At 40.5% G+C, this 19,378-nt stretch overlaps 3 protein-coding genes across 12 annotated transcripts in view; 1 reads left to right on the forward strand and 2 right to left on the reverse strand.

The window, feature by feature from the left end:
• REXO5 (RNA exonuclease 5) overlaps positions 1-6,786 on the reverse strand; it is a 42,724-nt gene extending 35,938 nt beyond the window's left edge. Inside the window, exons 1-3 of one of the 4 annotated variants that reach the window (XM_050774834.1) lie at positions 6,710-6,786; positions 6,193-6,332; positions 562-674 (exon numbers count right to left, since the gene is read on the reverse strand). In XM_050774834.1, the coding sequence (XP_050630791.1) occupies positions 562-674; positions 6,193-6,330 (251 nt within the window). In that variant the 5' untranslated portion in view covers positions 6,331-6,332; positions 6,710-6,786. Of the gene's footprint in view, positions 1-561; positions 675-6,192; positions 6,333-6,437; positions 6,626-6,709 lie in introns of those variants that run through there. The other 3 variants (XM_050774832.1, XM_050774833.1, XM_050774831.1) reach the window with 3 other exon arrangements.
• Positions 6,768-14,648, forward strand: ERI2 (ERI1 exoribonuclease family member 2). 5 transcript variants are annotated; one of them, XM_050774836.1, is made up of 9 exons: positions 6,768-6,851; positions 9,282-9,349; positions 9,436-9,519; positions 10,036-10,163; positions 10,954-11,110; positions 11,919-12,019; positions 12,285-12,366; positions 12,963-13,051; positions 13,245-14,648. In XM_050774836.1, the coding sequence occupies exons 1-9, from the start codon at positions 6,829-6,831 to the stop codon at positions 14,583-14,585; spliced, it is 2,073 nt and encodes a 690-aa protein (XP_050630793.1). In that variant the 5' UTR covers positions 6,768-6,828; the 3' UTR covers positions 14,586-14,648. The 5 variants fall into 5 exon arrangements, with proteins under 5 accessions (XP_050630793.1, XP_050630796.1, XP_050630794.1 ...); XM_050774839.1 differs by having other exon boundaries at positions 14,098-14,295; XM_050774837.1 differs by lacking the exon at positions 6,768-6,851 and adding an exon at positions 6,854-7,207.
• Positions 14,649-15,451: 803 nt separating this feature from the next.
• ACSM3 (acyl-CoA synthetase medium chain family member 3) overlaps positions 15,452-19,378 on the reverse strand; it is a 63,581-nt gene continuing 59,654 nt past the window's right edge. For all 3 annotated transcript variants that reach the window (XM_050774841.1, XM_050774842.1, XM_050774840.1), the window contains 2 exons: positions 16,122-16,241; positions 15,452-15,726 (listed from right to left, as the gene is read on the reverse strand). In XM_050774841.1, coding sequence (XP_050630798.1) covers positions 15,640-15,726; positions 16,122-16,241 — 207 coding nt within the window. In that variant the 3' untranslated portion in view covers positions 15,452-15,639. The remainder of the gene's footprint in view (positions 15,727-16,121; positions 16,242-19,378) is intronic.

The following is a 19,378-nucleotide window of genomic DNA, read 5'->3' on the forward strand; positions in this document are numbered from 1 at the left end:
CTCCCACATTGGCCTCCCAAAGTGCTGGGGATTACAGGTGTGAGCCACAATGCCTGGGCTCTCTTTGTCCTTTATTTGTAAAAGAAAGAAAAAAGATTAACTAGAATTCTTCACAAATCATTGTTATTTCAACTGAGTCTGCATCAGGTGAAACAAACTAAAATACCTATAGTAGCCAGACAGATACTATAAATACGGGAAGCAGGCCAGGTAGGACAGTGGAGTATACATGTCCCATATAATGGGGGAGACCACCACTCAGCTTTGACAAATTGTTGCCATGTGGGAATATAGGGATAGCTGCCATTTTTGAGTTTTTGGAAGAAGAAAAGGTAGATTTTTATATAGGAATTTCCAGAATTAACACTTGGCAGACATCATGAAAAAAATTTAGGATGTGCTGTAGAGCAAAAAAGTAATGTTGATAAGCCAGTTTGAAACCTCTGGTTTGAATGATAGAGCCTTGGGAGAGGTTAAAAAAAAAAAAAAAAAGAAAAGAAAAGAAAAGAAAAGAAAAAAGAAACCTGTGGTCAATACCCACCATTTAAGTTCATTTCATACCTGGGTTTTGGAACATTGGATTTGCCCAGAACTGCATACTTCAGCAATTCACACAGCTGGTCATGGGTTACTTCACAGTTGTCAGTAAATAAAATGGTAGATAAGCGGGCTTTCTGCAAAGATTAATCAGGGCATAGCAAACAATTATTGGTTATCAAGAATACCAACAAAGTTAGTTATTAAACTATTCTAGCTTCTGATTACTTTAACATCCAGGTATATTCTAACATAAGGAAGTTCTAATTAATTGAAAATGATGGTATAAAATAACAATATGTGGTAGGTATGACATTATTAATAAAATATTGAACTATCATTGACACAAAATCTGAATTATAGATACTTGGTTACATGCTAGGAATAGGATAAATAAAACAATTCATGCTCTCAAAGAGTCCATTCTACTAGGAGGAAAAAGCAATAGCTAATTCCAACATAGTGTGGGTAAGTGCTAATACAAAGGTATAAGAACAAGGAGTCTAACTGCTTTAGGGGTCAGAGAGTTTGGGGAAGGCTACTGAGATGAAAATACTGAGGCTAAGCCTTGAAAATGAGTCTACCCTGTTGGTGGGAACATCACATTCAACATGTAGTATAGCTTGGCAAGGAGCCAAGATTGCATGTTGCATAGTAGTGGAGGTACAAGGAGAGGGAAGCAGGAGCCAGATCATAGATCAATGCGGCCTAAGCTAATGAATGAGAATTTATCCCTGGGCAACAAGAGTTCAGTCAAGCTCCCAATCCCTTTAAAAAGGCTTTGAACTTATACTTGTTTTTGTTTTTTCTCTTCTGAGATACAGTCTCACTCTGTCACCCAGGATGGAGTGCAGTGGCGCTATCTTGGCTCACTACAACCTCTGTCTCCCAGGTTCAAGTGATCCTCCCACCTCAGTGTCCTGAGTAGCTGGGACCACACATTAGCTGGGACCACAGATGTGTGCCACCACACCTGGCTAATTTTTTTTGTATTTCTGGTAGAGATGGGTTTTCACCATGTCACCCAGGCTGGTCCTGAGCTTAAGCCATCTGTTCTCCTCAGCCTCCCAAAGTGCTGGCATGAGCCCCCACGCCCAACCTACAGTCACCACACCCAGCCTATATTTGTTTATTAAAGTAATTCGTGTTTGTTATAAAAGATTCAATAATAGAGAAGTGTAAAATAAATGATACACAATAGAGAAATGAAAATAAAAGTCACCTCAGAGATAATTAAAATAAAAGTACAACTCAAAGGTAATCACCACTTTCCTTTTGGTCTGCGAGGCAGCAGAGTATAGCAATTAGAAGCTCAAGCCCTAGAGTCATACTACCTGAGTTCAAACACCAGGCTCTATCATCTTGGACCAGTGCCATAGCCTTTCTAGGACTCAGTTTCTTCATCTAGAGAGTAATTATAATTTTATCTCATTAAATAATTGGGAGGACGAATGAAATAGTTCAAGTACAATGTACTGAGGCTAGTGCCTGATACAAGTACTTAATAAACATCAGATATTATTGCTAATTTCTTCCCATGGTCTTAAGTTAATGTTAAACTCTTATATTAGCCAGACACAGTTCTGATCACTTTACATGCATTAAATAATTTAATTCTCACAACTTTTTAAGTGTGTACTACTATTATCCCCATTTCACGGATAAATTGGAGAAACAGACAGATGACAGAACCAAGACTGGAATGCAGGCTTATCTCTATACTATATAGCCCCCAGTGGATTTTATCATTCTTTTTTGAAACCAACTCCCTACTCCCGAACTTAATCTGTGAGTATCTTTCCATATCAGTTTAAAAAAAATAACACATCAATTTTAATACTTGAATAATAGTCCATTTTCTAAATTTACCTGAAAATTTATAATATATCTGAAAAAAATTCCTTATTGATAACACTGTTTTGTTTTTTAAATTACAAACAACATTATGATGAACATCCTTGTACAGACACCTTTGTACATCTATCTAATTACTTTCTTAGGATCAATTGCCGGTTCAAATGAACTCTTGAAAGAATATGCCAGTTTGTTTTTACCAAATAAAAACATGAAATTAATAAGGTGAGACTGAGCAAGATGGAGTCTATAGGGCGGTGAGTAACCCTGGTTGCCAGGCATGGGATGTCAAGAGCCGGAGTTGGGTGAGGGTGTCCTGCAGAGGAGACAGTCCAGGACTAGGAGCAGAAGACCAGGACATTCATGCAGGAGGGTGCTCAGGTGTGGGGTGTCAAAGCCTCAGCAGCACAAGGAGGTCACCCATACAGGAAGGAAGGGAGGGCAGTGAGGCCAGATATCAGATGTCAGAAACTATTTAGGGTAAGGAGGGCATCAATGCTGAGGGACAGTAGTGGTCTGTTGCAGGATTTAAAGCCTGAACAGGATAAGGGTATAAACATGAGAGGATGGTGGCAGCTACCTGTCATAGGATGAGGGTGCTCACAAAGGAAGATGACCTGGTACCAGGGAAAGCACATATGGGCCTGGAATATCTTTTTGTGCCAGAAAGTAATGATGTGCCCAAAGAACGGTGTTGTCATGTCAAAAGTCCACAGAAGCTAGCTTAATGACAAAATCTTGGATATTTAAAGCATCACAATCCAGTAAAAGATAGAAACACACTGAACAAAATAGGTACTATTGAGTTCATACTGATAAAAAAGTAAATGCATAAGCCCAAAATGTTTGAGGAAGCACATTACAAAGAGAGCTGGGAACAGTGGCTTGGGCCTGTAATCTCAGCTACACTGAGGCTGAGGTGGGAGGACTGTTTGAGCCCAGGAATTCCAGACTAGCCTGGGCAATATAGCAAGATCCTGTCTCAAAAAAATAAGTAAGAATGAAAATTACAAAAAGAAAAAGATAACTTTAGAGAAGTTTAGTAGAAACTACCTTAATCGAGTTATCAAGGTTAATATCACCAGTAACGGAACAAATCAAATTGTGTACAATCTGCAAGGGAGCAGAGTATCACTCTTGTGATATTCCTGCTAAAGATGTGTATAACCTGAATCTAATCAATGAAGAAACAGATAAATCTAATTTAAGGGACATTCAACAAAATAATTGGCCCAGGATTATTCAAAAGCAATAAAGTCATGAATATCAAGGGAAGACTAAGGAACTGTTTGAGGGAGACATGACAAATTTAACACAATTCTAGACTGGATCTTATTGCTAAAAACAATCTTATTCAAACAACCTACAGACAACTTGGATGGTATCTGAGGAGCAGATGGTCATAATATATCCATGTTAATTTCCTGATTTTGATGGTTGCACTGTGATTATGTAGGTTTATGGAAAATATATAATAAGATATCTTGGCGGTGGATGGAAAAAGACCATTGTGTCAGCAACTACTTTCAAATGTTGGTTGAGGGGAGGTTTTGATACTGTTCTTAGAATTTTTCTATAAGTTTGAGATTGTTTCAACATAACTGATTGTCAAATCTTACCACATGAACATTAAACTTTTTTTGGCGCAAAAAAAGTGGCACACTGGGTGCGGTGGCTCATGCCTGTAATCCCAGCACTCCTGGCAGGTGAATCTAATTGGTGCCGCTCTTTAAAAAAAAAAAAAAAAAAAAAAAAAGGAGGCACAGTTGAGAGGATCACTTAAGTCCAAGAACCTGGGCAACATATTAGCTGGCGCAGTGGAACATCTGTAATGCAGTGAACTAGAGTCACTTCCTGGTAGGCGGAAGTTGCAGTGAGCTAAGTCCAGCCTGGGCAACAGTGAGACTAAAAAAAAAAAAAAAAAAAAATCACATCCCTAATCCCGCTCTCACATATTATATAACTTATTTTTATCACTTGTCTCTGCCCACTAGAATATAAGACCTACTAGGGCAGTGAACTTTATTCACTGATGTACCCCAAGCACCTAGGTCAGTGCCCCAGCACATGGCAGACAATAAAAACCAATGAATGGCTGGGTGCAGTGGCTCATGCCTATAAGAGGCAGAGACAGGAGGATCCTTGTCGCACCACTGTAGTCCAGCCTGAGTCCAGCAGAGCAAAGACCCTGTCTCAAACACAAAAACAAACAAAAAAGCCCAATGAACGACTAAAGGGATGAAGTATATTTAGTTCTCAATAAATGGAAGGGTATGATAGCGATAATCACGCTTCTTTTTTTTTGAGACGGAGTCTCGCTCTGTCGCCCAGGCTGGAGTGCAGTGGCCCGATCTCCGCTCACTGCAAGCTCCGCCGCCTCCCGGGTTCACGCCATTCTCCTGCTTCAGCCTCCCGAGAAGCTGGGACTACAGGCCTCTGCCACCACGCCCGGCTAATTTTTTTTTTTTTTTTGTATTTTTAGTAGAGACGGGGTTTCACCGTGTTTGCCAGGATGATCTCGATCTCTTGACCTCGTGATCCGCCCGCCTCGGCCTCCCAAAGTGGTGGGATTACAGGCGTGAGCCACTGCGCCCGGCCGATAATCAGCCTTTTTATTCCTCTACTGCAGTGGTCCCCAACCGTTGGCACGAGGGACCGGTTTTGTGTTAGACAATCTTTCCACCCACTGGGAGAAGGGCTGGGGGGATGGTTTCGGGATGATTCAAGTGCATTACATTTATCATTAGTCCTAGAACCCTCGTATGCAAAGTTCACAATAAGGCTCACAATAGGGTTGGCATTCCTATGAGATCTAATGCCTAGGTGGAGCTAAGTCGGTAATATTTGCTCGCCCACCGCTCACCTCCTGTTGCTTTGTGGCCCGGTTCCTAACAGGCCAGCTGTGGACAGTGGGTTGGGGACCCCATGGGCAGGCAGGCACCAGTCTGTGCACAGGGGGTTGGGGACCCCTGCCCTACGGGAATGTAAACTGCAGGAGGGCAAGGAATTGTATTTTTGTGCCCCGGGATACTGCTAGAACATAGAACAATTCTTGGCACTGAGAAGATGGCAACAAATATTTGTTGGACGAACATTCCTATTATGCGCCAGGCACTGTGCCATTTTTTTTTTTTTTTTTTTAAGAGATGGAGTCCTTGTTATATTGCCCAAGCTGGTCTCGAATTCCTGGCCTCTAATGATGCTCCCGCCTTGGCCTCCCAAATTGCTGGGATTACAGGCGTGAGCCACTGCACCCGGCCCACTATCCTAGTTTATTTATTTATTTGAGACGCAATTTCGTTCTTGTTGCCCAGGCTGGAGTGCAATGGTGTGGTCTCGGCTCATTGCAACCTCCTGCTCCTGAGTTCAAGTGATTCTCCTGCCTCAGCCTCCCAAGTAGGTGGAATTACAGGCGCCCACCACCACGCCCGGCTAGTGTGTGTGTGTGTGTGTGTGTGTGTGTGTGTGTGTGTGTGTGTGTGTGTGTTGGGTAGGGACAGGGGTTACTCCATGTTGGCCAGGCTGGTCTCAAACTCCTGACCTCTCAAAGTGCTGGGATTACAGGCATGAGCCACCGTGCCCGGCCGACTCACTATCACTATCCCAGTTTTAAACCGCCAATGACAGCCTTGTGTCAGGAAGGTGGTTGTACACTCATTCCTATTTTAATGATCAGGGATCAGGTTCGGAGAGGCCAGGGCAGAGACCCAGCCCGCATCCAGGACACCCGACGGCGGTTGGGCGAGAGTCCGGGAGCTCCAAACCGCCTCGGGCCGCCTGCTTGGGCTCCACGTTGCTCACCTTGGCCTCGGGCTGACTCTCCTCGAGATCCCAACTGGCTTTCATCGCCTCAGCCGCCCCGACCAGCTTGTTTGGGGCCTGCCTCCTTTTCCTGACCTTCCTGGGGTGTCTCTCGGTCCCTTCCCTCTCTGGCTCCATGGCTGTGGAGAAAGATCAGCTAGAGCTGGGGAAACTCCAGCGCCCCTATCCCCCGCGTGCCGCCTCCTAGCGGGAGAGCTGCACGGGCTTGACGGCTTTCAGTTTACCGAACTATCCCCGTCCCCCTAAAAAAGCAAAGGTGCCAACGATCTCCCCGTTCCGCGGACTGGACACCCGCGCCGCTCTAACCCAAACGGCTTTACCGTCCGCATCGGATACCGGATTCCCAACGGTTCCCCAACGGCTAAAACGGGCGTCTGCCTGGCAAAGAAAGAAGGAGGTGCTGCCGAGCGGCTTCCCCTCCTAAAACCACTCCCCCCACCTCCCAGCCCGGGAAACGCAGAAGAGAAGCCGGGCGGAGAGCAGAGGCTGTCCCCACCTTAGCCGCAGCCGCCAACAACAACCGCCCTCTCAGCCTCGCGGGCGGTTTGAACGGACCGGAAGTAGAAGTCGAGCGACTTCCGGCAGCTGGACTTGGAACAGCAGGGAGTGTTGGGAATGGCGACGAAGCGGCTCGCGCGGTACTCGAGGGGGTTACGGGTGGGGGGCCGGTAGCTCCGGGTTCGGCGCTGGCGTGGGCGGCAGAGCAGGGCACGGCAGGTGGCATCTGCGGTGACGGCCTCCATTACCTGCAGCCCCGGCGTCTGCGACCTGCGCTCCCTGGCATGGTTGGAAAGGCGCCTCCCTGGACCTCGGTCTTCAGCCTTGGGCCGCCTTCTACCCGAGGGTGACAGGAGGAGGCCTACAAACCCTGGGGTCTTGACTGTGTGGCCTTGAGCCAGTGCCTGCCCATTTTAGGCCTCGGGAAACGACTGGACGCGACAGTGCCCTGCAGACTAGTTGGAGGTCTCAGGCAGGCCACACTGAACCCATCAAGGTGTTTAACCTGTTTGAAATGTTCGTTCCTCGGTGCTGTAAAGAAATAGAACTTGAACTTAAATTTATTTAGTAAGGTCATTTTTACTTCCTGCAGAAAGGGTACACTTGCCAGCAGTTTTGCCAGGAGACTGCACTGAATAAAGGAGACAGGGTCATTTATAACGTGGCACGTCCACCCTACTGCTGTGTCTGGTTTCCATTGGCTGGAACGGGACCTCACATTCTGTGTTTGTCCGGATTGACTAGCAACTTAGTACTTTTTAGAAGAGGCAAAGGTAGAGGACAACAAAGGAAGGAGGAAGTAACTTGTTGGATGCTGAGAAAGGTAGAAACACTTTCAAATAAGGAAGAGGAACAGGCTATGACCTAATGTTTGATTGGACCAGTATAAGCATGCCAGGGCAAATATTTAGGCTAAATTGTGGGACCTAAGCACATAAAATACATTGATTTCTTTATTGTGGCTATCAGATATTTAAGAATGTTATCACAGGTCTTTGAATAAATTTTGCTCTAAGAGAAGTTACTATTTATTCCTAATTAGACGGGGAAGGAAGTCTTTGAAGAGGAACCTCTGCTTTACTTTTTACAAACCCATTTTCTAGTGATCTTTATTTATTTATTTATTTTTTTGACACGGAGTTTTGCTCTTGTTGCCTAGGCTGGAGTGCTCTGGTGCTATCTCAGCTCCCCACAACCTCTGCCTCCCGGGTTCAAGTGATTCTCCTGCCTCAGCCTCCCAAGTAGCTGGGATTACAGGCTTGTGCCACTACGCCCGGCTAATTTTGTATTTTTGGTAGACACGGGGTTTCTTTATGTTGGTCAGGCTGGTCTCGAACTCCCGACCTCAGGTGATCCACCCGCCTAGGCCTCCCAAAGTGCTGGGGTTATAGGTGTGAGCCACCGTGCCTGGCCTAGTGATCCTTTTAATTCACAATATGAATCATTGTGTCCTCCCTGATTCCTGGACGTGCTGTGCATATTTCTGATTACTAGAAGGATGTAATATATTAGCAAATAGCATGAGCTTCAGAATTGGACAGTCTTGGGTTCACATTACCAAAGCTGTGTTCCTTGGCAAATTAAGAATCAGTTTTCTCATCCATAAAATATAGGTAGGAAAAGTTTCTAGCTACTACACTTGCTGAGGATTAAAGGAGGCTGTCATCTTAGTTTAGTACCTGCTATGTAGTAAGCAATTAATAAATGATATTTATTTTCCCAAATCCTGGCACTTCCCTCTCTCAAACACAGAAAACTATAGGAGGTGTCTGCCTAGTTAAAACTCAAGCAATCCACCTGCCTTGGCCTCCCAGAGTGCTGGGATTACAGGCATGAACCACTTTATCTGGCCCTGTCTTTTGTTTCTTTACCCAGATTTTTAAGCTGGAAGACTGAACCATGTCCTACATTGTCTTGTCTTCTTAAAACAGCACTGTACACATAGCAAGAGCTTAAAAAATGCAGGGGGAAAAATAAGATTTTCAGTGCATTTTTACCTGTACAATCAAATGATTGTAGGAACTCAAATAAGTTCCTCAGTATTACTATAAAATAAGGGTAACATAAAATTAGTGTAAATTGGCTGGACACAGTGGCTTAGGCCTGTAATCCCAGCACTTTGAGAGGCTGAGGTGGGAGGATCACTGGAGCCCAGGAGTTTGAGATGAGCCTGAGCAACATAGTGAGACCCTGTCTTTACAAAAAAAGAAGAAAAAAAATTAAAGCTAGTGGGCCATGGTGGCACGCGCCTATAGTCTTAGTCAGGAGACTGTGGTGGGAGGATTGCTTGAGCCCAGGAGACTGAGGCTGCAGTGAGCAATGATCATACCACTGCACTGCAACCTAGGTGACAGAGCGAGACCCTGTCTCAAAAACAAAACCAACAAATTAGCCTAATTTGCAAATATATACTTTCGAGGCCTATGCAGGTAAACCCAAAGTCCAGTTCAATTTCCCCTCAGTCACAATAAATAATGAGATTCTTGCCCAGTACCATTAGTCTGGTAGCCTATTCAAACAGGAGTGTGAATGAGTTTGTTGATCATATTTGGATTGCTTCACATTTTTAGGCAGCTTGGATTAATTAGGAGAAAGTCAATTGCTCCAGCAAATGGAAACCTAGGAAGAAGCAAATCCAGTGAGTAGTATGCTTAGTTTCTTTGTGTTTTGTAGCTTTGCATTTTCAGCACTGGTAAAGCATAAGAACAACTTGATCTTTTGCAGAGCAGTTGTTTGACTACTTAATTGTCATTGATTTTGAATCGACATGCTGGAATGATGGGAAGCGCCACCATAGCCAGGAAATAAGTAAGTCTGGGCTACGAATGGCCAAAGCTGGCACTAGATGAGTCACTTTAAAGTTTATAGATATAAATCAGCCAAGAGTTTAAAACAGGATGGTCTGTGCATTGGTAATTTAATGTAAAACCTGTGTTGAATAAAGAAGAGCAAAATCCCAAATACCTAAATGTGTTATTATATAAAATAGTTGTTTTATATTACATACAACACTTCAATGGCATAGAAACTGAAAAAAAAAACCTTTGCAAAAAAAGTAAATTTTATATTCAATATGGTTTTTATATTTAATTATATTGAGTTTTCTTTTAAGACAACATGCTTATGACTTCAATATTTTGATTTATTCTTTAGCATAACTTTATTATAACCTTTATGGCACACTGCTTTGGTCATTTTAGTATGCTTTTACTGAAAACTGGTTGTTTACCAGTATTAAAATGGTAACATGTTTAATTTAGGATGATTACAGGATTAATTTAAAAATTATTTATTCAACTGTCAATTGATTATTCTTTCATTTAGTTGAATTTCCAGCAGTGTTGCTGAACACATCAACTGGACAGATTGAATCTGAATTCCAGGCTTATGTTCAACCTCAGGAACATCCAATTCTTTCAGAATTTTGCATGGAATTGACAGGCATAAAGCAGGTATGATGCAAATCTTCAAATTCAGAGGTCAGTTTCAAAAAGAAAATAAAAGCTATTATACCATTATAGGCGTGAGCCACCTCAGGACTCGATTTAAAAAGCAAAGGAACATGCCTGTAATCCCAGCACTTTGGGAGGCCAAGGTGGGTGGATCACCTGAGGTCAGGAGTTTGAGACCAGCCTGGCCAACTTGGCAAAACCCCGTCTCTACCAAAAATACAAAAATTAGCCAGGCATGGTGTTACACACCTGTGATTCCAACTACTTGGGAGGCTGAGGCAGGAGACTCACTTGAACCCAGGAGGTGGAGGTTGCAGTGAGCTGAGATCTTGCCACTGCACTCCACCCTGGGCAACAAAGCAAGACCTCGTCTCAAAAAAAAATTTTTTTTTTAATTAAATAAATAAATAAAAAGCAAAGGAAGAATAGTGTTATAAAAATGAGGATCAAATTGATTTTATGGAAATTAAGTGACTCAAATTTGTCTTTCATTTCTGTCAGTCTGGGCTTAATGATCATATTTCTCTGTGATTTTAGTTTTTATCAATCTAATCTTTCTTACCTTGGTGGGTTCTATATAATTTCTTTCCCATGTGTTTTTACCTCTTTCCACTAAATAAACTCTTCTCCAGTTAGAACCACTTTGTTATATCTTCCCACAGTACACTGTGTTTTCATGACTTGGCATTTCTGATTCTTTTAAAACCATTAATCTTTCTCCACAGTTATAAAACATGCTAAATAATCATGGAATTTGATTGTTGAATTCAGCTTTTGTGACTCTACTCAGGCTCAAGTTGATGAAGGAGTCCCTCTGAAGATTTGCTTATCTCAGTTCTGTAAATGGATTCATAAGATTCAGCAACAGAAGAACATTATTTTTGCTACTGGGGTTTCAGAGCCTTCTACTTCTGAAGTAAAATTATGTGCATTTGTTACTTGGTCAGGTAAAAAATACGTTATACCTATTAATCACAAATGGGTAGCATTACCACTGTGTGATTCTTTCTTTCTAGTTTTATACTTGCTAACCTAGAATTATATTTGTTAATCTTCTGGGCTAGGATGAAAAGTTTAAATGCCTAGCAGATATTAGCCAAGAAAAGTAAATTCATATGTATTTTTTAAATTAACCTTTTGGAATACCTTAAAATATTAAGCCTGAACTTAAAATAAAAAATCTTTTTAGAGTTCCACTATTATGAATTAAGCAAAGATGATTTAGTGAACACTCTTATCATGCTCTTTTCTAGAGTCTTCATCAGCTCAACATCCTTTGCTTTTATGCTTTGACACTTAAAAGAAAAAAAAAATGAGCCATTTAAAGTAGGTTTTTTGTATGACTGTGTTAGAGCATTGCTGTTAATAGTCATTGATAGCAATACTGTGTTATTGATAGCATAGCATTGATAGTCATATTTGGTTTACAGTTACTACAAAATGTTTCATTTCTCAATAACATTAATATTTTCCTGGAATATAGAAAATATAGTCCTTGTAATTTAACATCTTACTCTTCTTTCTGAAATAAGGTTTTACTGGGTGTTTAAGAAATCATTTTGAAATTTAGTCATCAATCCTAACTTGTTAATAGTAAGTTATATGAAGTGAATAATTTTTAGATATTAGCAGAGCAATGAAATCTTACTGTTCTATTTTATATGATCTTACAGCATTCTATTTGTAAATGGTGGCAGCATAGGTAAAAAGTGCTGGCATCGTTGACTTTGTTCTATTTTAATGTACCTAATGCAGACTGGGACTTGGGGGTTTGCCTGGAGTATGAGTGTAAAAGAAAACAGCTGTTAAAACCTGTGTTTTTAAATTCTTGGATTGATCTCAGAGCAACTTACAAGGTAACGGTCAAAAATCGGGGCATGTTTACTTTTTTCTATTGAAAAATAATTAACTGTTATCCTACACATGGGCATGGGTTTCTACAAATAAGATATTTTCTTTTGCACTGGTCACATAAGTGCATTTCTTAAAGTATTTAAAAACAACACACAAAAAAATGAGCACACTCTAAATCTAATAGAACTAAAAATTATGAAAAGTAGTTAATACATAGCCTTTAAAATAGTAATATATTTTTAGATATATCTTCTTTTATTTGTTTAGCTTTTCTATAGGAGAAAACCAAAAGGACTAAGTGGTGCCTTGCAGGAAGTAGGAATAGAATTCTCAGGACGAGAACATTCTGGTTAGTATAAATTAAAAATTATGTAAGCCATTTGACTTTTTAAAAATATTTCATATGAATTTCATTTTTTGGTAATGTCATTAGTAAAGGAGATCTTCAGCCTAAAAAAAAAGCTCCTAAACAATTCACATTGTGTTTTCTAAGACTTTCAAATTACCACTTTCATAAACTACTGTAAGATACACTGCCACCTAGTGGCTTTCTAGTTGCTAAAAAGAATGAAAAGAAAGAGCCAAATCAAATGGAGATTAAACAAGTGCTCAAATAATAGAATGGACTAGTGAAAAAACTGAACAAGACTATTAGATTATTCACAAATCCTGGTTCCTACGGAACGTTGGCCACATTTTGGGAGATTGTCTAATACATTTTCATATCCTCTATAAATGTGGATGAGCTTGTCTTTCATTGGTAATGCTGCCATAGCCTTCCACTTCCAAGACCAGTTTATCATTATTAAAATTAGTAGAGGGTCATAAAACTAAAACTATGTTCCAGTTTCTGCACAAGTGGTGTTTTTTTTAATGTTATTTCTTTAGTACTAAGTAAATAGTACTAGTACCACTAAATTCAGTGTTTGATATCTATATCCTCAGGGTTGGACGATTCTCGGAATACTGCCCTTCTTGCTTGGAAAATGATCAGAGATGGTTGTGTAATGAAAATTACAAGATCGTTGAACAAGGTTAGTAGTGTCTTGCCTCTTTATTCTGTCATCTCAAACTTCATAAACAGTCATACGTTCTTTGAAATGTAGATTTAATGTGTGCAGTCATTTATAAATCAATGACATTTCCTTTTTTTGTCATAAACTGTATACTGAAGAAATTATGAATGCAGAGTTTCTAAAGCTATTGCATTTGTCTGTGGAATCATAGGTTCCCACTAAGAATTCCAGCATTCTGGCCAGAAATTTGAATATAAATCAAGTTGAAGAAATGTCTGCCTGTACCATTAGCATCCAGGGTCCCAGCATATATAATAATGAGCCTAAAAATACAATAAATCCTCATGAAAAAGTTCAAATGAAGTCAATTTGTGCAAATTCTCCTATAAAGGCACAACAGGATCAATTACAAGTAAAGAACAATGTAAAAGCAAGTCTTCACAATGTCAAAAGTTGCTTATCTGTTTTTAATACTAAGTCCTCTACTTCTCTGGGGCAGTTGCAGTCTCCTACCTTGAATTCACCTATCTATATGCAAAAGCAAGGAAAAAATGAGCATCTTGCATTTAATACCAAATTTAAGTCTTCAACAGTTGGTTCAGAATTGGTACTTGTTTCTACCACCATTCCAACTGTTCATCATGTTTCTGATTTGGAAATGAGCTCTACTCTGGACAGTTTACCTATGTTGGCTGATTGGGAGGATGTGGTTTTACTGCCAGCGTCTCAGCCTAAGAAAAACATAGACTGTACAGTTCCCATTAGTGACTCAGACTTAGAGATTTCATTTAATTCTGGAGAAGGATTAATGGTTTTGAAAGAATTGGAAATGCCAAGTCATGAAAACTTTGGAGACATAGAGGAAACTCCTAAAAAATCTGAGACTTCTAACTCTATTGTGTACAAGAGTCCTCACACCACTATTTATAATGTAAAAGAAGCCAAAGATCCAGGTTCAGATATTTCTGCCTTTAAGTTACCTGAACACAAATCAGGTACCTTCAACAGAGTTAATGCCAGTATGTCTCATCCTTTAGTTTTGGGGAAACATTCTCTTCTTTCAGGTGGTACCAAAAGGAATCCACGCAGTTCCCAAGCTTTCCCACCAGCAAAAAAACAACCCTTCACTATTCATGAAGAAAAGCCTACATCATCTGATTGCTCCTCAGTAAGAAGTTCTTCCTGGAAGCATCTCCCACCTATATTAACTTCTACAGTTAACCTACAAGAGCCTTGGAAGAGTGGGAAAATGACACCTCCCTTATGCAAGTGTGGTCGAAGATCTAAGAGACTTGTTGTTTCTAATAATGGACCAAACCACGGGAAAGTCTTCTATTGTTGCCCTATTGGGAAATACCAAGAAAACAGAAAAGGTTGTGGTTATTTCAAATGGGAACAAACACTTCAAAAGGAAAGAGCCAACAGCATGGTTCCATCTCATTCCACAGGGGGAGTCACATTTAATTCACCAGAAACGAGCCATATTTGTGACAGAAATTTAAGTATTTCCACCAAAAATTCTTTGAGACTCAGGCCTTCAATGAGGAATTGATAACCTTTCGTGTATGAATCCTAATTGTTCCTTGAATTTCCAAACATGAGTATTCTGATAACATCTTACACTATTTTATTTTTATTTTATATATTAATGTTTACTGAATTTATCATACTTTCTTCAGGAACCACAAATGTAATCTTTTGTAAACAGTATTTATTACATATAATAAGCAACAATAGTATATGATCCTTCTTTTATAGTTAGACCTTGAAACAAGTTTTTTTTTTTTTTTTTTTTTTTTTTTGAGACGGAGTCTCGCTCTGTCGCCCAGACTGGAGTGCAGTGGCGCGATCTCGGCTCACTGCAAGCTCCGCCTCCCGGGTTCACGCCATTCTCCTGCCTCAGCCTCCGGAGTAGCTGGGACTACAGGCGCCCACAACCGCGCCCGGCTAATTTTTTGTATTTTTAGTGGAGACGGGGTTTCACCGTGTTAGCCAGGATGGTCTCGATCTCCTGACCTCGTGATCCGCCCGCCTCGGCCTCCCAAAGTGCTGGGATTACAGGCTTGAGCCACTGCGCCCGGCCGAAACAAGTTTTAAACTATTTTTAAATTATTTGCAAAAAATGTGACTAATAAAAATCCCTGGTCTATTTTCAGGTAGATTCTTGTACTTTGAGAATTATCATAATCTGATATTTTATATTTTTCTAAAAACTTTTATAAGTTCTTTAGTTTTATTTCACGGCTTGAACATTGGTTCTGATTTGTATATCAACATATCAAAATAATTAGTCAACTAAAGTTTGAAAATCTATGTAGCAGAGATTTGGTTCAGAAACTGCTTCTATACTATACATTTAAAAATCAGCAATTGATGACATTTTTATATTAAGAAATGATAGGAACATTGACACTAATGTGGAGGAATTTGCCAAATATTTTATTTCAAAATTTAGCCTCTGATATCATAACCACAAGATATTTTAAAAAATCAACAGTTTCTAAGCATACTACCACAGTTTTTATCACGTCTCCATCATCCTGTGGTTTCTAGAGATTGACAGATACTATGTTTGTTTTATAGATATGGTAATTAATGAAACAAATTTAAATTGTCTTCCATTCTTTCTTTCTCAGTTCATTTCTTTTTGTCTTCCCACTGATAGTCTTTGGCAGCTCTTGAATAAATTCTACCTGTTGGCATCAAGAGGAAGAAAATTAGCCTGGAAATTTTTATCTTTACATAAAGCCAATTATATAGCAGTTTGATTATGAATTCTAGGTGGAAGAATTAGAATAGTCTTTGGAATGGGTTTTGGGTAAAACCAAAATAGGGAAAAGGGTATTGTTAGGAAACTTGTCTTGATATTAAGTATTTACTGCAAGTCCAGTAAGCCAAAGGATCAAACAAAATAGGTTCAGGGTTTCATTTTAATCTCAAAGATTCTGATTTTTACCCATATGTCATCAGTTCAGTTTGGGACATGTGGTGTAGCATGTGTGAAGAAAATATTCATTAAAATGTAAAAATAAACAGTTGAAATTTTCCATAACACTGAGCAAATATGTGTTATAATTAGGATGCCTACCTTTCTGGGATATTTGTAAGGTGCTGTAGTTTTTTTAACATGCTCCTGAATCTCCTTTATTAGTTGTTCTTGATCATGTGACTTGTAATCAGGATTTAGAACAATAAAAGCCTTTACTACCTAAAATAAATATTTGAAACACCAGGAAAATGAGTTATGCATTTGTATGTTTTAGTATGTCTTGTGTGCTTGCTCTGAGAATCTACATGCCTGGTGGGGTGGGCCAGTGTGTTTTAATAAAGTTTGATCCCAGATCTGTGCTCTTAAGCCAGCCAGTTAATTCACACATTTCCTGGTTTGTACCTAATACAGGAGAGCCTCTGGGACCCCTATAACAACCCAGCCTGGTCCAGCCTAGCCCTCAGCATGGGGATTACTTATAAACAGTAGTCACGCCAAGTTTGCCATGTCTTTGTTGAAGGGAACAGTTCACAGAGAACATGCAGTCTTTATACAAGGCTGTGAAGATTCCAGCAGCCACTTTTTTATTGCTCTGATCCATTTCCATGGTCCTTAGGAACAAGAGTAGAAATCATGGTGGCCTTTAACTGGTAGAAGCCAAGAAAGACATTATTACTTTATGCTTACAAATCCTGTTCTCCAAATTTTATCCTTCCTAGAAATGTTTTGAAAACTCTGCCTAGTTTTTGGACTTGTAATGGAGAAGACAGAAAGATAGGCCATCCCTCATAGCCCCCTTTCAGGTAAATTTGGAGTCTTGTCATTTTCTCTCCTAGGGCACTACCAGGACTGCCATTTACTGCCTTCCCTAGAGGCATGAGTCTAGGTGCATCAACCAGTATGTACCTCCAAAGCCAGATTACCAGCCCACAGCTGACTATGGAATGATGCTTCCCTGTAGGCACAGTTCCGGAAGAGTCCCCTGAAGCTTTTTTATGATTAAATATCCTGCACTTAAGTGCCTGAAATCCTATTTAAAGATAAGCTGGCAACATTTCCTATCCACTGATCTGGGAGTAAAGGTTTGATTGAAAAGGAATTATTTGAAACAAATTAGGACAGCCATTTGGTGAGAAACAGACTTGAAGTTATAATTTTTTTCACATATGGAAAACTGTTCACTAGTGGGCAATTTGACATTTTATGAGCAATTACCCATTTTTGTCTTTACCCGAAACCCTTGTGGCCAGGCGCAGTGGGTCACTCCTGTACTCCCAACATTTGGGAGGCCGAGGTAGGAGGATTGCTTGAGCCCAGGAGTTCGAGAGCAGCCTGGGCAACAGAGTGAGACTTTAAGAAAAAAAAGGAAAAAATAACAACAACACTTGAACATTTTTAATTTACATGTATCATGGGGCAGTTGTGAACCCTTGTGTCTGTGTGTGTCTATGGATATAATTTTGTTCCATTCATTGTTTGACATTTTATAAAATGTCAAAATTTTATAATGCTGCATTAACAACATTTTTACAAATTAAAAAATTATGCTTGTTATAAGTGAGTCATTCAAAGGTAAATTATTTTAAAAACTGCAATACTGGTTCACATATTGACGATTCCTACAACTTGGATAAAGTCTCCTTTATATTTTTAAACTACTACAGAAAATGTTAAATTAACAAGGAACAACCTAACATGGGTAAGAATATGAACTCTGAAGTCAGAACAGCTGGGTTCAAGTCACAGTTTGTTATGTAATGTTGGACAAGTTAGGTAATCTCTTTGTGCCTCAGTTTCCTTCTCTGTAAAAGAGATTATGATGATTAAATGAATTAGCATAGATGTATAATGCCAGGCACATAGTAAGCCATCAAAAACATTAGCTCTTAGTTGTAGTCGTAGAATTACAAGAAGTTTGGGTCTTTTTTTTTTTTTGAGACAGAGTCTCGCTCTGTCGCCCAGGCTGGAGTGCAGTGGCGTGATCTTGGCTCACTGCAAGCTCCGCCTCCCGGGTTCACGCCATTCTCCTGCCTCAGGCTCCCGAGTAGCTGGGACTACAGGCGCCCGCCACCCCGCCCAGCTAGTTTTTTGTATTTTTTTAGTAGAGACGGGGTTTCACCACGTTAGCCAGGATGGTCTCCATCTCCTGACCTCGTGATCCACCCGTCTCGGCCTCCCAAAGTGCTGGGATTACAGGCTTGAGCCACTGCGCCCAGCCTGGGTCTTATTTTTTTAACCCAGAGTGCATAAGTGGGCTTCAAATCTCTCTGAAATTCTGCAAAATCTTGTAGTTTTCTGAGAAAAGTCTATGGCTGTGCCATTCAATATGATAGCCACTAGCCACGTGTGTCTATTTCAATTTAAATCAATTAAAATTAAATAAGATTAAATACTCTCAGTCACACTAGCCACATTTCAAGTGATTGATAGCCATGCATGGCTATCACATTGGATGGTGCAAATATAGAACATTTCCATCATTGCATAAGTCTTAACAGTGGCCTATGGTTTTCTTCAAATTCTCAAAGAGGTATGTGATCCCAAAAATTTAAGAACCTAGTGATCTACACAAATATTCCTCAAGTCTTTATTTCACATTCCAATGTTAAAATGGTATTTCAGATCCAAATATTCTTTTTAATCAATTCTGGAACTTGCTACCCAATTACCCTGCCTGGCAAGACCCAGCCTGGAGAAGGACCTAACCCAGCTAGAATAGGCCTGGCAGCAGAAAGGGAGGCACGGAGCACATGGCCGTTTTGTTCATGCACACCTCATTTGAGACACCCACTCACATCTTCTACCAGGAAATGCTGCAGCCCACCACTGTTGGGAAACTGGCCACACTTTCCCCCTCACTCTGACTAATCCAAGCCCTATGCCAAGACCCCAGAGCTGTGAGGGGCCCACAACCCACTTATAGATCTTTCTTATACTGTACTCTAGGACATCAAGTGGCTGCCAAGCCAACCCTGTTCCGAAAGGCTCAGCTACCATCCTGTCCCAAGTAAGCACCTGTTGAGGTGGGTAAAACTGATGATGACTGATGGTAGGGGAGAGGTACAGGAAGAGCTAAGACTTGTGAAACCTTGCCGGGGGTGTTCAGGGCAAAGAGACAAGCCAGTAATCACTGACTGTTTCCCCTGCCCTTAGCTGCCTGGAATATATCCTTTCACAGTAAATAGCGATTGTTATCCTAGCAACTTGACAAACTACCAATTCCCAGCCACTGGGCTATATCTGGAACAACTTTGGGCCATCCAGGAGGACTTACAGGGTATCTTCTGGCATCAAAGATCAGTTAGGGGAATCATTCCTGGGGGAGATCCACCCTCCACTGTAACATGCACATCTCC

Source organism: Macaca thibetana, chromosome 20, assembly GCF_024542745.1.
Source record: "Macaca thibetana thibetana isolate TM-01 chromosome 20, ASM2454274v1, whole genome shotgun sequence".
NCBI lineage: Eukaryota > Metazoa > Chordata > Mammalia > Primates > Cercopithecidae > Macaca > Macaca thibetana.

Coding starts and splice junctions, on each gene's coding strand:
- ERI2 (XM_050774835.1), top strand. CDS start 9,241: ATGAGTTTGTTGATCATATTTGGATTGCTTCACATTTTTAGGCAGCTT. Junction 10,164..10,953: donor AATTGACAGGCATAAAGCAG/GTATGATGCAAA, acceptor GACTCTACTCAG/GCTCAAGTTGATGAAGGAGT. Junction 13,052..13,244: donor TTACAAGATCGTTGAACAAG/GTTAGTAGTGTC, acceptor GTGGAATCATAG/GTTCCCACTAAGAATTCCAG.